A 10542-nucleotide genomic window follows, 5' to 3' on the forward strand; every position below is an offset into this window, starting at 1 on the left:
TAGAACCGGTAGTAAAAAAATGCTTAAAAAGTTTTTTAAAAAGTTCCGAAGATCGCTCGTCACTCACCTGATCATCGGAACTTTTTTTTTTCATTTTTTACTACCAGTTCGGTGAACCAGTAGCCTTTTTTACTACCGGTTCTTGTGAACCTGACTGAACCGGGAGCATTTCACCCCTGAATGAGAGCCTGTTTCAGGCTGGGAAAGGAACAGCCCCGCCTTTGTCTAAAGATCTGCTCCTCGGTCCTTTCAGAGCAGTGGGAAGAGAGACACTCTGGAGTTTTCCACCAAAGAAAGACACCAAGAGGCGGTAACGCCAGGCCTGAGTTGCAGCTGGCCCGCCTTGGCCGCTTGCAGAGTGGAGGGCCAGGCGGACGGCTGTGCACCAGGCACTCCCTGGGTCCCACTTGGGCAGAGCGCTCCTCTCTCCCAGAGGGCACCTGGGCAGTGGCAGTGCCTCCATGGGGCCCAGGAGGGTGCTGAGCCTGGGCGGCTTTTCTTCCCACAGTGCCAGCTCTCCTGCGGAGGGGCCGGGGGATGCAGACGGCCGGAGAATGGCACCAGCAGCAGGAGCTGCGCAGCAGGTTCACGAGCGTCATGGTGGCCTTTGCTGCTTGGTATTATCTTTATTCCATTTATGAAGCGCCCTCTTGGTGCAATCTGCGCCCTGCCCCGACACGGCAGATGCCAGATCACACCACACAAAGACAGGAGTCCCAATCGCAGCACACACACACACACACATCTCGGGGCGGCTTCAGCTTGCCAAGGCCCTCCTGGATTGTCTCCAAAGGTTGGGGCCTCCAGGGCTCCCCTGTTCTTCCAGAAGAGCTGGGCAACACACAGCTGTCCTGCAGGACCTGCAAAGGGTCTCTCGGTGGGGCCGCTGAGGTTGCCAGAAGCTGCCCTTGTGCCCCTGGAAGGGATCCTGGGCTAGCAGCTTTCTTGACTAGCAGGTTCAAAATAAATAACCAACCAACCAGCCCCCAGCAGCTCAGGAAGCCTTGGGTTTGCAAGAGCACACCAGGACCCCCACCTGTGAGGCCAGGCCCTAAATTTAGCAGGATTTGATTGAAAAAATGCTCTTATTTTGCAGCTGGCTGGCAAATGTCCTGCATGAGCTGCTGCTGCTGCTGCTGTTGGAATTGGAGCCTTTGGGGAGATGGGGCACCGGACAGCTGCTGCATGGGGCAGCCCTCACCTGCTGGGCAGTTATGGTGGGTTAGGGGTGTGTCCCGTATGAGCGTGTGCCAGGACTGAAGGATCTCCAAAGCCCATCATTCTGCAAACACCCAGCCCTGTCCAGAACTGCTCCCTGCTGTTCCAGAGAAGTCCCTCTCCTTAGAGCAGGAGTCTCCAACCTTAGCAACTTTAAGACTGGTGGACTTCAACTCCCCGAACTCCTCAGCCAGCAAAGCATAAGTCTTAAAAGTTGCCAAGGTTGGAGACCTCTGCCTTAGAGGGCCTTTTTGAGCCTGGGCTGCCTCCTTTGGATTGTGGACTGCAGTCAAGACAGCTGAGCCCCGGAAGGAACGGCTGAGGGTCTCTTGGGCCTTTTGCAGTCTCAATCTTTCGCTCTCGGTCTTCCCAAGCCCCACCTTCTTCTTTGTTCCTCTAAAAAGTGGCAGGATTATACTGGTTCTACCATGATGTTGGGAAATAGGTTGCCCAAGCCAGTGAGCCAAGCCACACAGCAGGATGGGGAACCAGTCAGTGTTTTGGTCTCTGAGGGTCTTTTTTTTTCTTCTTGGTGCTCTTCCCAGATTATTTTAAACCCTCTTTCTGGAGCCCTGCTGATCCTGGCATTTTCATCCTGGAAAAGCAGGTGGTGCGCCAGGAAACAGGCGCTCACCTGGAGACCCCCTGTGGAAATCCCAGGGGGTGGCCTAAGGGAGAGTGGCCCCCTTTCAGGCCGTGCCCTGGAACCAGCCTTAGGTTGCCGGATTGAGCCGGGGGCCCTCGAGGTGTCCAGCCTCTTGATCTCCTTTGGGAGCAGCACTTCGCTGGGTGAGTTGAATGGCCTGCCTTCAGGGCCCTGCCGATGCTCGGGGGAGCATCGAGTGAGGGGAGAAGGAAGGGCAGGCAAGGCACAAAGGGCAGAGAGATCCAACCTCCCTGGGGGGAGGGGGGGGGGCTTTCCTAGGAACCCTCCTTTCCTGGGCACAGATCCCTCATGCAGTCTCCCTCCTTCCAGACTTCCTCTGTGAGGGGGCTGGGGACTGCCCCGTCCAGCCTCAGGGCCAACATGAGCAAAGCTGCCACGAAGACTCGACCCCCCCACCAGTCAGCTCCTGCTCCTGCTCCAAGGACGGCACTTGGGCTGGGTCTGCCAAGGGGAGCGAAGGATGCTGCACCCCACTGGCAGCTGCCCCCATCCGTGGAGAGCCTGCCACTCCCACCTCTCCTAGGGTTCAAGTCAGCTGGCCAGTCCAGGCAGAGGACGAAAGCCTTTGGAAGAGGCCGGGGCCCGGCTGTGTCGGGAGCAGATTTCCCTCTGATGAAGAAGCGCTATAAAAAAAGGGCTAACCTTAAAGAACGGGAGGCCGGAATTTTGAAAGGCCGCTTTCTATGGCACATTGACCCCTAACATTATTTGAGCCTTGCATGGATGAAACTGGGGGGGGGGGCGTTTCCCTCAACCAGGCTTCAGCTCCCTGTGCTAAGTGGGCCACGCAGAGACCCAGACAGAGGAGCATAAGCTGGGAAAGTAAAAACAAGCGTCGTTTAAAAGCATACAAGGAGCGCGTCTTTACCCTGCTGGTGGTGGGAGGCTGGCCAGAGCCTCAGCCAGTAATAAAGCAGCTCAAGGGAAGGAAATAGGTTTGGGTGTCCACAGCAAAGGAAGATCTCTTTTCGGAGGAAGATTTTTTTTGAAGAACAAACTGTAAGAAACACGTTAATTTTTAACTCTAGAAAGTTTATTTGACCTGCCAGCAGAAACTCCAAACATTGGAACAATTCAGAATCATTGATCTTCTGGTAAAAGTTTGCAAAGGGCTGATAAAAATCTCAGTGCTCAGGGAGCACCAAGGCTTCGATTTATGGAATAAGAGAATTGTACTGCAATAAAATGATAGAAAACCAAATGTTTGTAAGTATGTCAAAGAAACGTTTTTTTGCTGAAGAAGGCAACTTCTGTGCCATCTGTAATAACCTCAAAGACAATCGATTCTCGATCTCCTGACCGATCCCTTCTCTCACCCAAGTAACCCAGTGAATTTAGGTGCCATGGGATAAGAGGTCCAGTCCATTCTGGATTTGGTAAATGGCTCAAGAGTAGGAACGCATGCAGAAATAAAACAAGAGTTTTTACAATGCTGGCAAACTTTGCAATGATGGTGTTTCCAAATAGACCCTAGACCTATTTCAGCTTAGTTGGAGTGGGTGAAGAAGTAGCAGCTGAGAGTTCTGGAAACCAGATTATTTGCACCACTGACATCCAGAGCAGATCCTTAGACTTGGGAAACGGATCTTTTAAAAGAACAATCCCTGCTTGGGAAAAACTTTGTCTTCTGAAGGCCTGCCGGCTGGGGGTGAGAGGACCCCAAAGTGAAACGTCCAAGGTGGGCTAGAGCCATTGGTCCTTTTAAGTGGGAAAAAGTGATTGATGGTGTTTATAAACTGCCAGCTTCAACAAAGGGGACTCTGGGCATCTAGCGCCCGCTCTCCTGGGCGTTGCCTTCTTGGGAATCCACTTGAGTCACAGTACTCCACCCCTCTCAGGCTCACCCCCAGGCCACACAATCCTAGGCATGGCCCGGGCTTGGGTGGCTGCTAAACTCCCTCCTCCCCCCGTTCTTTGTGGACAAAGGCTGAGCTGTACCAGGGACCAAAGCGATAAGTTTCCTGCTGACGGTCACCCGTGCCTGCCCTGCCCACTTAATCAGGGAAACGCCACTGCCCACCTTGATGCCCAAGAGGAAGGCAGGGCACAGGCTTGAGTTTGGCCTGGGCATCTCCAGGAGTGCCACTCCTTGGAGAGAGACATGGAGCTCTTGATTCTCCTTGGCTGGGGTAGGGGAGGGGTGGGGATGAGCCCCCAGACTTGCACCACCCTTCAGCCCTCCCATACCTGGCACAACCCCCCAAATAGCCAGGGCTCTTCAGAGAGGGCATCTGGGAGTCCCCAAGGAGGGGTGCTTAGAGACCCAGGCTGGCTTGGGCAAAGCAGAGCCCTGGGATTAAGATTTACAGACAGAGTGGCCTCTGAGCAGCGGGCACTGTGGCTGGAATGCCCCTTACACAGGCAGAGACCCCCGCCTGTCCTTGCAGCAGCTCCGGAAGTCAACCCAGCAGGGAATGCCCAGGGTTTGTTGCCCTGGCTTTCAAGAAACTGCCCTAGCCCTTCAGCCCAGTGAACACAGGGCAGCTTTGCGCCCACCCCACCCCACCCCGCCAGTGCTTCTGACGTGCTCGGCTGCCTTGCAAGGGTTGGCGGAGGCACTTGGAAAGAGCACCCGAGTGTGCAAGTTAATGTTTACAAGACCGCAGCGACTTTTGCAAGTCATGGAAAGTCTGGCGACTCACACAATGTGGAGCCTTGCAAATAGCTGGTGGCAGAGGGTGCCGAGGTGGGCAGCAGGAAAGCGCTTGCCCAGGGGGAGCACTGCTAACATGGACAGGGCACGTGTCTCTGGGCAGGGTCCGTGCATAGGGTCACTGAGCAGACCTCTCTGGAGGGGAGTCCAGTGCCTGCTCTAGAACCTGGGATAGCATCACAGGCTGAGGGTCGAGGCTGGGCCACCTGCTGCTGGCCGGGAGCAGGGCAGTGGCTGGCACTTTCCATCTTGTGGGGTGACTGGGGTTCTTTTGAGCCACATGAAAGCTCTTTCTGCGCTTTCCATGGCTGTTTTTGTGAGCTTCTTGTGTAAAAATAGCAAGTTCCGACTGGGCTTTTGGGGCTGTGAAAGCAGGCTTGGAAGTGGCAGCCTCTGGCCAGTGGACACCAAGCCAAGCAGGAACCCCGGAAGGTGGATTCCATCCCCAAAGAACTTTTGGGGCAGAACTGTTGAGTTGGATGTGCCTTTGTAGGTCTTTAGTCATCTGAGAGGGAGGTTGTCTCAAGGGAAGTGGGTGGGCCTGTCCCTGGGTATAAAACTCTGGGTCTGGTTGGCGTAACTCCCTCAAATCAAAGGTTACCTGGGCTGCTCTCAGCACCACCTCCTGCGGCTGCGACAGGTGAGCCTGGAACAAGAGGCGGGTGGTCAGAATGCAGGGGGGCCACGAGAGGGGTGGGCTTTGCAGGCTGCTTCTTGCTCAGTCGAAGATCCAGAATTTCATGATCAAGTTGCTTCACCTTTGAGCTTTCTACATGCAGCCTTGATCAATGGCAAAGGTTGAATTGTCTTCTCAAGCAAGTCTACAAATTAAGCAATTCAGCCAGCTGTTGAAGGGAGGGGAAAGGAAAGGAAAGGGTGAAGGGAGGAGGAAAGGAAAGAAGGAAAGAGGGTGAAGGGAGGAGGAAAGGAAAGGGCTCTTTATCAAAGAGGCTTTCAAAAGTCCCAGGACACCCCCCGCCCCCCCGAGCTCTAAAGATGACCTTGCTGAGCTGCTCTGATCAACCCTGGGAGTCTCAGGGGCCTGGGGGGGCCTCTGTGGTGGCAAAAGGTGCTTGGGGGGCTCTCTCCCCTTTGCGTCCTCCCAGCAGGTGGTGGGGAAATGCACCAAGAGGGGCATGAGCACACATGTACCCTGGGCCTTTACTCGGGGGCTTCAAGGCCGACTCCTTGGACAGGAAGGGCTCCAGGTGCCATGGCCTTGGGCTGCCCCCAGCCCCCTCAGTCTCTCCCTCTAAGTCAACGGGCAGGAAGGAGCTCTGACGTTGGGAGCCCTTATCTTGCCTATCTCCCCACACCTACCTGAGCTGGCATCACTTTTATTTGCCTACCTCTGGCTCCTTGAGCAACAATGGGCCTCAGGCATCACAGAAAACGACGCTGGCAATCACAATCTCCGCAAAGCAACAATTGGTCAACCAGCATATAGAGCAACTTGAGCGAAGCCCATCCAGAGACTGAGTTGCCCTGCTGACTTCCAAGCCCTGGCTTGGGGGGCAGGGAGGGCCTGTTGAGCGCCAGGGCTGGGTCTTCTCCCGTCAAGCTTTTCCGTGGGCCCAGAAGCCCCTCATTGAGTGGCAGTTGCCAGGCTGAGGCTCCCCATCAGCCATGCCATGCTGGGCCTCCTTGGGCCTCCAGTTTTTATTGTTCGGACACCTGTGCTGAGCCACCGCAATACACAGTGCCCCTTTTTTCTAATGCCCCGCCTGTCTCTCCCAAGCATCCGTCTGAAACACGAAGCATAAAACCACAGGCAGAAAACATGCTTTTCACATGTTTACATTCAGACGTTCCCACTGTGTCCCTGGGCTCCCTCCCCCAAGTCTCAGGGGCTGAGAACACCGAGGGAGACCTTTGCTCCGGGCGATCTCTGGCCCTCGATTTGTCTGTTTGTGCTGGCTTAATGGTTACCTTCCAGCTGCCAGCAGAATCGCCACATTCTCCAGTGGGTTAGGGCTAGGAAGGCTCAGCTGGGTAGCCACAAGCCCCCCCGCCCCACCTGGGGATTGTGGGTGCTGGGTACCATCCTAGTAACTCTAACAGAGTTGCAAGGCACCTTGGAGGTCATCTAGTCCAACCCCCTGCTCACGCAGGAGACCTATACTAGGGATTCGAACTGCCAACCTTTCTGATCGGCAAGCTCAGCGTCTTAGCCACTGAGCCACCTAGCCAGGATAATCCTCATTGCTTTTGTGTCCCAGCATCAAGTCCAGTGGCCCTTGGGAGACCGAGATGGCCCAAAGGACCTCCCATGGCCAGCCACTGAGCCCAGGCTCCTGCAGGCTGCGTGCGCATGTGTGACGGCATGGAGGACGGGGGGAGAATTCCGCCCCACTGGTGGGTAGGAAGGCAGCTTTTCCGTCTGGGGCTGTGGGGCCTGCGCTCCGGGCAGACGCACAAAGGAAGGGGGTGTGCAGTGCATGTGCGTAAGGAAGGATGTTCTGGAACAGGGTCGGCTTTTTGAACTGAGGGTCACTTTGTCTTCGGCCAGCCTTGGCACTGGATTCCGGCACTGACTTTGCACCCCGGAAGGAGATGCCAAGAACCCCCGTTTCTGCGGGACATGGTACGGCTGACGCCAAGCGGCGTCACGGCTGAGGGAGCTGGCTAGTGTCCAGCATTTGGACCTTTGGCCCCGGGGGCAGCGAGTGGCCTTGGGCAGCTGCCAAATCGGGGGCCTTGGGAGGGAAAAAGCCCACCCCCAGCAGGATCTTAGGGAACCTTCTGCCCCACGCGCAGTGAGTCTCTGCGGAATAGGCTCCTTGCTCCTGGCAGAGCGTGGGACCAGGTGCCGTGGCCGCTCAGCCCGGCTGAAATGGCACACAGAAAGACTTTGTTTGGCCAGGGTGGGCGGAAGTCCTAACAGGCGGTCTGAATTCTAAAGTGTGTTGTTTGGTGGCCGATAAAGGGCTTATTGTATGCAAAATAGTTTATAAAGCAGCATATGACTTTCTCGAGATGGGCAGAGTTTGCCGGAGGCCTGCGCCTGCGGCTGCCTTGCAGAAGAACCGTTCCCCACGGCAAGGTAAGGGCTGGTCGGGAGGCTCATCCTCACCCCGTAAGGAATGAATGGGCTGGCTGGGAGCTGCTGGGAACTCACAGGGGGGCTTGGGAAGGGGGCATTGGGAGAAACCCATCACTTTTGGCTTTCTCCATCCTAATTTTGTGGGGCTGCTAGAAACAGGACATTGGTGACAGCAGCTGCTTTCAAATCAGTCGGGCTTATCATAAGCTCCCCAAAACTTGCTTCTCAAAATATTTTTTTAAAATGTTTGTATTTCCGTAACTTTTCATCAGCGTGCCCGGCCAGTCAATGCAATGGCTGCGTTGGTGCGGCCGGTAAGGCCCTCTAATGAATTTCTGGAGAAGGGGAAGGCTCTCTGACCTGGCAGGCAATCCAGGGAATGGCACCACTTTGCTTCGGACCTTGAGAGCACCTAGAATGTGCCACCAGTCCCCAGGGCGCAAAGGGACCCGAGCGGTGTCTCTACCCTCCTTGCAGGAAAGACCCTGAAATCTCAATTTGCTTGTCTCTGGAGGGAGGGGCAGCGCAAAAAGCCATGCTGGGGAGTATCTTGCTCTCCTGGGGAAGGTTGCCAGGTTGCCCAGATCCAGTCTCCGCTTCCAGCCTGGCCCAGCAGAGCTGCTTAGGCGTACAGGGCTGGGGTGTGCAGCCATGCCCCTCAGGTGCAGGCCACGGTGGCATCAGCCCCAGGGAAAACACAGGGGCCTGTGAGGAAGAGTGGAAGATTGTAGCAGGGTCCTCATTCCGCTGGAGGGGCAGGGCCGAGCCCATGCCAGCCTAGGGATTAGGAGGTAGCTGCCAAAGGAAGCTGTGGGAAACTTGCCAGTCCTTGTAGGTGTTGGCAGCGCCATTCTGACTGCAGCATCTCACCAATCCTTTGGCCATGGTAGGCCAGGTCAAGAAAGAGAAGCGCAGGGGTGCCAGGAGTCTCTTTATTGCTGTAGGGCAGGAGAGCCGTTTCTCTCAGCCTGACTAGTCGGGAATGGGGGCAGAGGACAATCCTGGGGGCCGATGGCACACAGAGCTTTCTGAGAGCAGGGCTGCCAAGGGCTTAAGCAGGAGAGGTCCAACTTTTGTCTTTATCATCCCCAGGCGGTTTGTGGCAATGCATGAAATAAAACGAGGTGGCTTAAGGGAGTGGAGATGGGGGGGGGGAGATGGACACAGTGGTTCTTTGCACTCCCCACCCAGCAAAACATGGGGGAGAGATTTAGCCTGGGGCCCTGTCCACTCTGACCAGATCCGACCCTTTTCTTTCAGGTCTGAGGCGCCATGAAGTGGGAAGGCTTCTACGCCCTGATCATTGGCGTGAACCGCCACTCCACCGCCATTGGCCGCATCTGGCTCTCCGTGGTATTCATCTTCCGCATCATGGTGCTGGTGGTGGCCGCCGAGAGCGTCTGGGGCGATGAGCAGTCCTCCTTCACCTGCAACACCCAGCAGCCTGGCTGCAAGAACGTCTGCTACGATTACTACTTCCCCATCTCTCACATCCGGCTCTGGGCGCTGCAGCTGATCCTGGTGACCACGCCAGCACTTCTGGTGGCCATGCACGTGGCCTACCAGCAGCACCAGGAGAAGAAGCTTTTGGTGATGACCGGCCACGGGGACACCAAGCACCTGGAGGAAGTCAAGAAGCACAAGATGCGCATTTCCGGCTCGCTCTGGTGGACCTACATCTTCAGCGTCCTTTTCCGCATCCTCTTTGAAGGCATCTTCATGTACATCTTCTACATGATCTACCCAGGGTACCAGATGATCCGCCTGGTCAAGTGCGACGTCTACCCCTGCCCCAACACTGTGGACTGCTTTATCTCTCGGCCCACCGAGAAGACCATCTTCACCGTCTTCATGCTGGCCACCTCTGGCATTTGCATTGTCCTCAATGTGGCCGAAATGATCCTCCTTGTCGTGCGAGCCTGTGCCCGGCGCCTCAGCCGAAGCCACAATCCTTCCTCGGGGAAGAGCTCCTTCCTGGGGCACAAGTTGTCTTCGGAGTACAAGCAGAACGAAATCAACCAGCTGCTGACTGAGCACGACGGCTCCCTCAAGGACATTCTCCGGCGGAACTCGGGGCTGCAGGAGAAGAGTGACCGCTGCTCGGCCTGTTAGAGGCCTCGGGCTGTTGGTGGGTCATTGGGCTCCGGCCTGATGGAGAGCAGAGGACTCTTCTGGGTGGCCGAGCTGTCTTGTCACGGCACTGTCTCAAGCCCTTCTGGGGGAATCTGGCTGGGGCCTTTCCCCCAATCCTGCTGTCACCAGCTACTGTCTTACACTTCCCTCCCATCGGCTTACAGGCTCCGTAGGGAGTTTCTGTGGATTTTGCAGGCACCGGATCGGCCTGCGGAACGCCCTGATTGCAGCTAGGCGAAGCCCAAAGGCTGGTGGTCTGCAATGGAGCTTCTGAAGGTCGCTGCAGGCCCCTTCCAGCCAGGAAATCCAACTGCAGCCCGGTTCGCTGGCTGCATTTTACTGTACCAAAGCAAGTCACAGTATTAAAACAATTTTACAGGTCCTGCCTTCAGTGGTTTTTCTTTGGGCTTTCACATCAGCACATGGAAATGCAGACCTTTCTCTGGTTGAATTCCTGGCCGGCCACCGTTTGCTGAAAAGTATGTCAGGAGGTGGAAGGAATCTTCCCTTCCCATCCCAAGTCTGGATCCAGGCAAAGAGCTCCTGCCAGGAGCCTAAGCAGAAGTGTGTGTGTGGGGGGGAGGGGGGGCGGGTTAGGGGGCTGAGGAAAGAAGTGACAGCCGGCAGGACCCTTAGCCAGTTGGGGGGGAACACGCTGGCTTATTCCAGGTGTCCCCGGCTTGCCAGCCAAAGGAGAGGCTGTGAGGTTTGCAGAGATGGGCACAAGGTGCACGCTGGCAGAACAGCCTGACTTCCCAAGGCCCCCTTTGTGGGGGACTAGTAGCTAAAGACAAGCATCCTCCCCCTGTAGGAGGAGGCGTAATGAGC

At 56.0% G+C, this 10542-nt stretch overlaps 2 protein-coding genes across 2 annotated transcripts; both read left to right on the forward strand.

Moving 5' to 3' along the window:
- The first annotated feature begins 881 nt into the window (after positions 1-881).
- LOC139322772 (uncharacterized) lies at positions 882-3071 on the forward strand. Its single transcript, XM_070951991.1, has 3 exons — positions 882-1217; positions 1764-2007; positions 2195-3071. Exons 1-3 carry the CDS (start codon positions 1080-1082, stop codon positions 2512-2514), a joined length of 702 nt encoding a protein of 233 aa, XP_070808092.1. The 5' UTR covers positions 882-1079; the 3' UTR covers positions 2515-3071.
- A 2050-nt stretch (positions 3072-5121) lies between these two features.
- On the forward strand, positions 5122-10095 carry GJB1 (gap junction protein beta 1). The gene is made up of 2 exons (XM_070951906.1): positions 5122-5178; positions 8842-10095. Exon 2 carries the CDS (start codon positions 8854-8856, stop codon positions 9691-9693), a length of 840 nt encoding a protein of 279 aa, XP_070808007.1. The 5' UTR covers positions 5122-5178; positions 8842-8853; the 3' UTR covers positions 9694-10095.
- The last annotated feature ends 447 nt before the right edge of the window (positions 10096-10542 follow it).

Source organism: Pituophis catenifer, unplaced genomic scaffold, assembly GCF_029215685.1.
Source record: "Pituophis catenifer annectens isolate HBS135680 unplaced genomic scaffold, rPitCat1.0.hap2 SCAF_11, whole genome shotgun sequence".
NCBI lineage: Eukaryota > Metazoa > Chordata > Lepidosauria > Squamata > Colubridae > Pituophis > Pituophis catenifer.

Excerpts from the sequence above, each read along its gene's own strand:
- LOC139322772 (XM_070951991.1), top strand. The coding sequence starts at position 1,080 with ATGCTCTTATTTTGCAGCTGGCTGGCAAATGTCCTGCATGAGCTGCTG. Across the intron at positions 1,218-1,763 it reads TCACCTGCTGGGCAGTTATG|ATTATTTTAAACCCTCTTTC; the intron begins GTGGGTTAGGGG and ends TGCTCTTCCCAG. Across the intron at positions 2,008-2,194 it reads TGGGAGCAGCACTTCGCTGG|ACTTCCTCTGTGAGGGGGCT; the intron begins GTGAGTTGAATG and ends CCCTCCTTCCAG.
- GJB1 (XM_070951906.1), top strand. The coding sequence starts at position 8,854 with ATGAAGTGGGAAGGCTTCTACGCCCTGATCATTGGCGTGAACCGCCAC.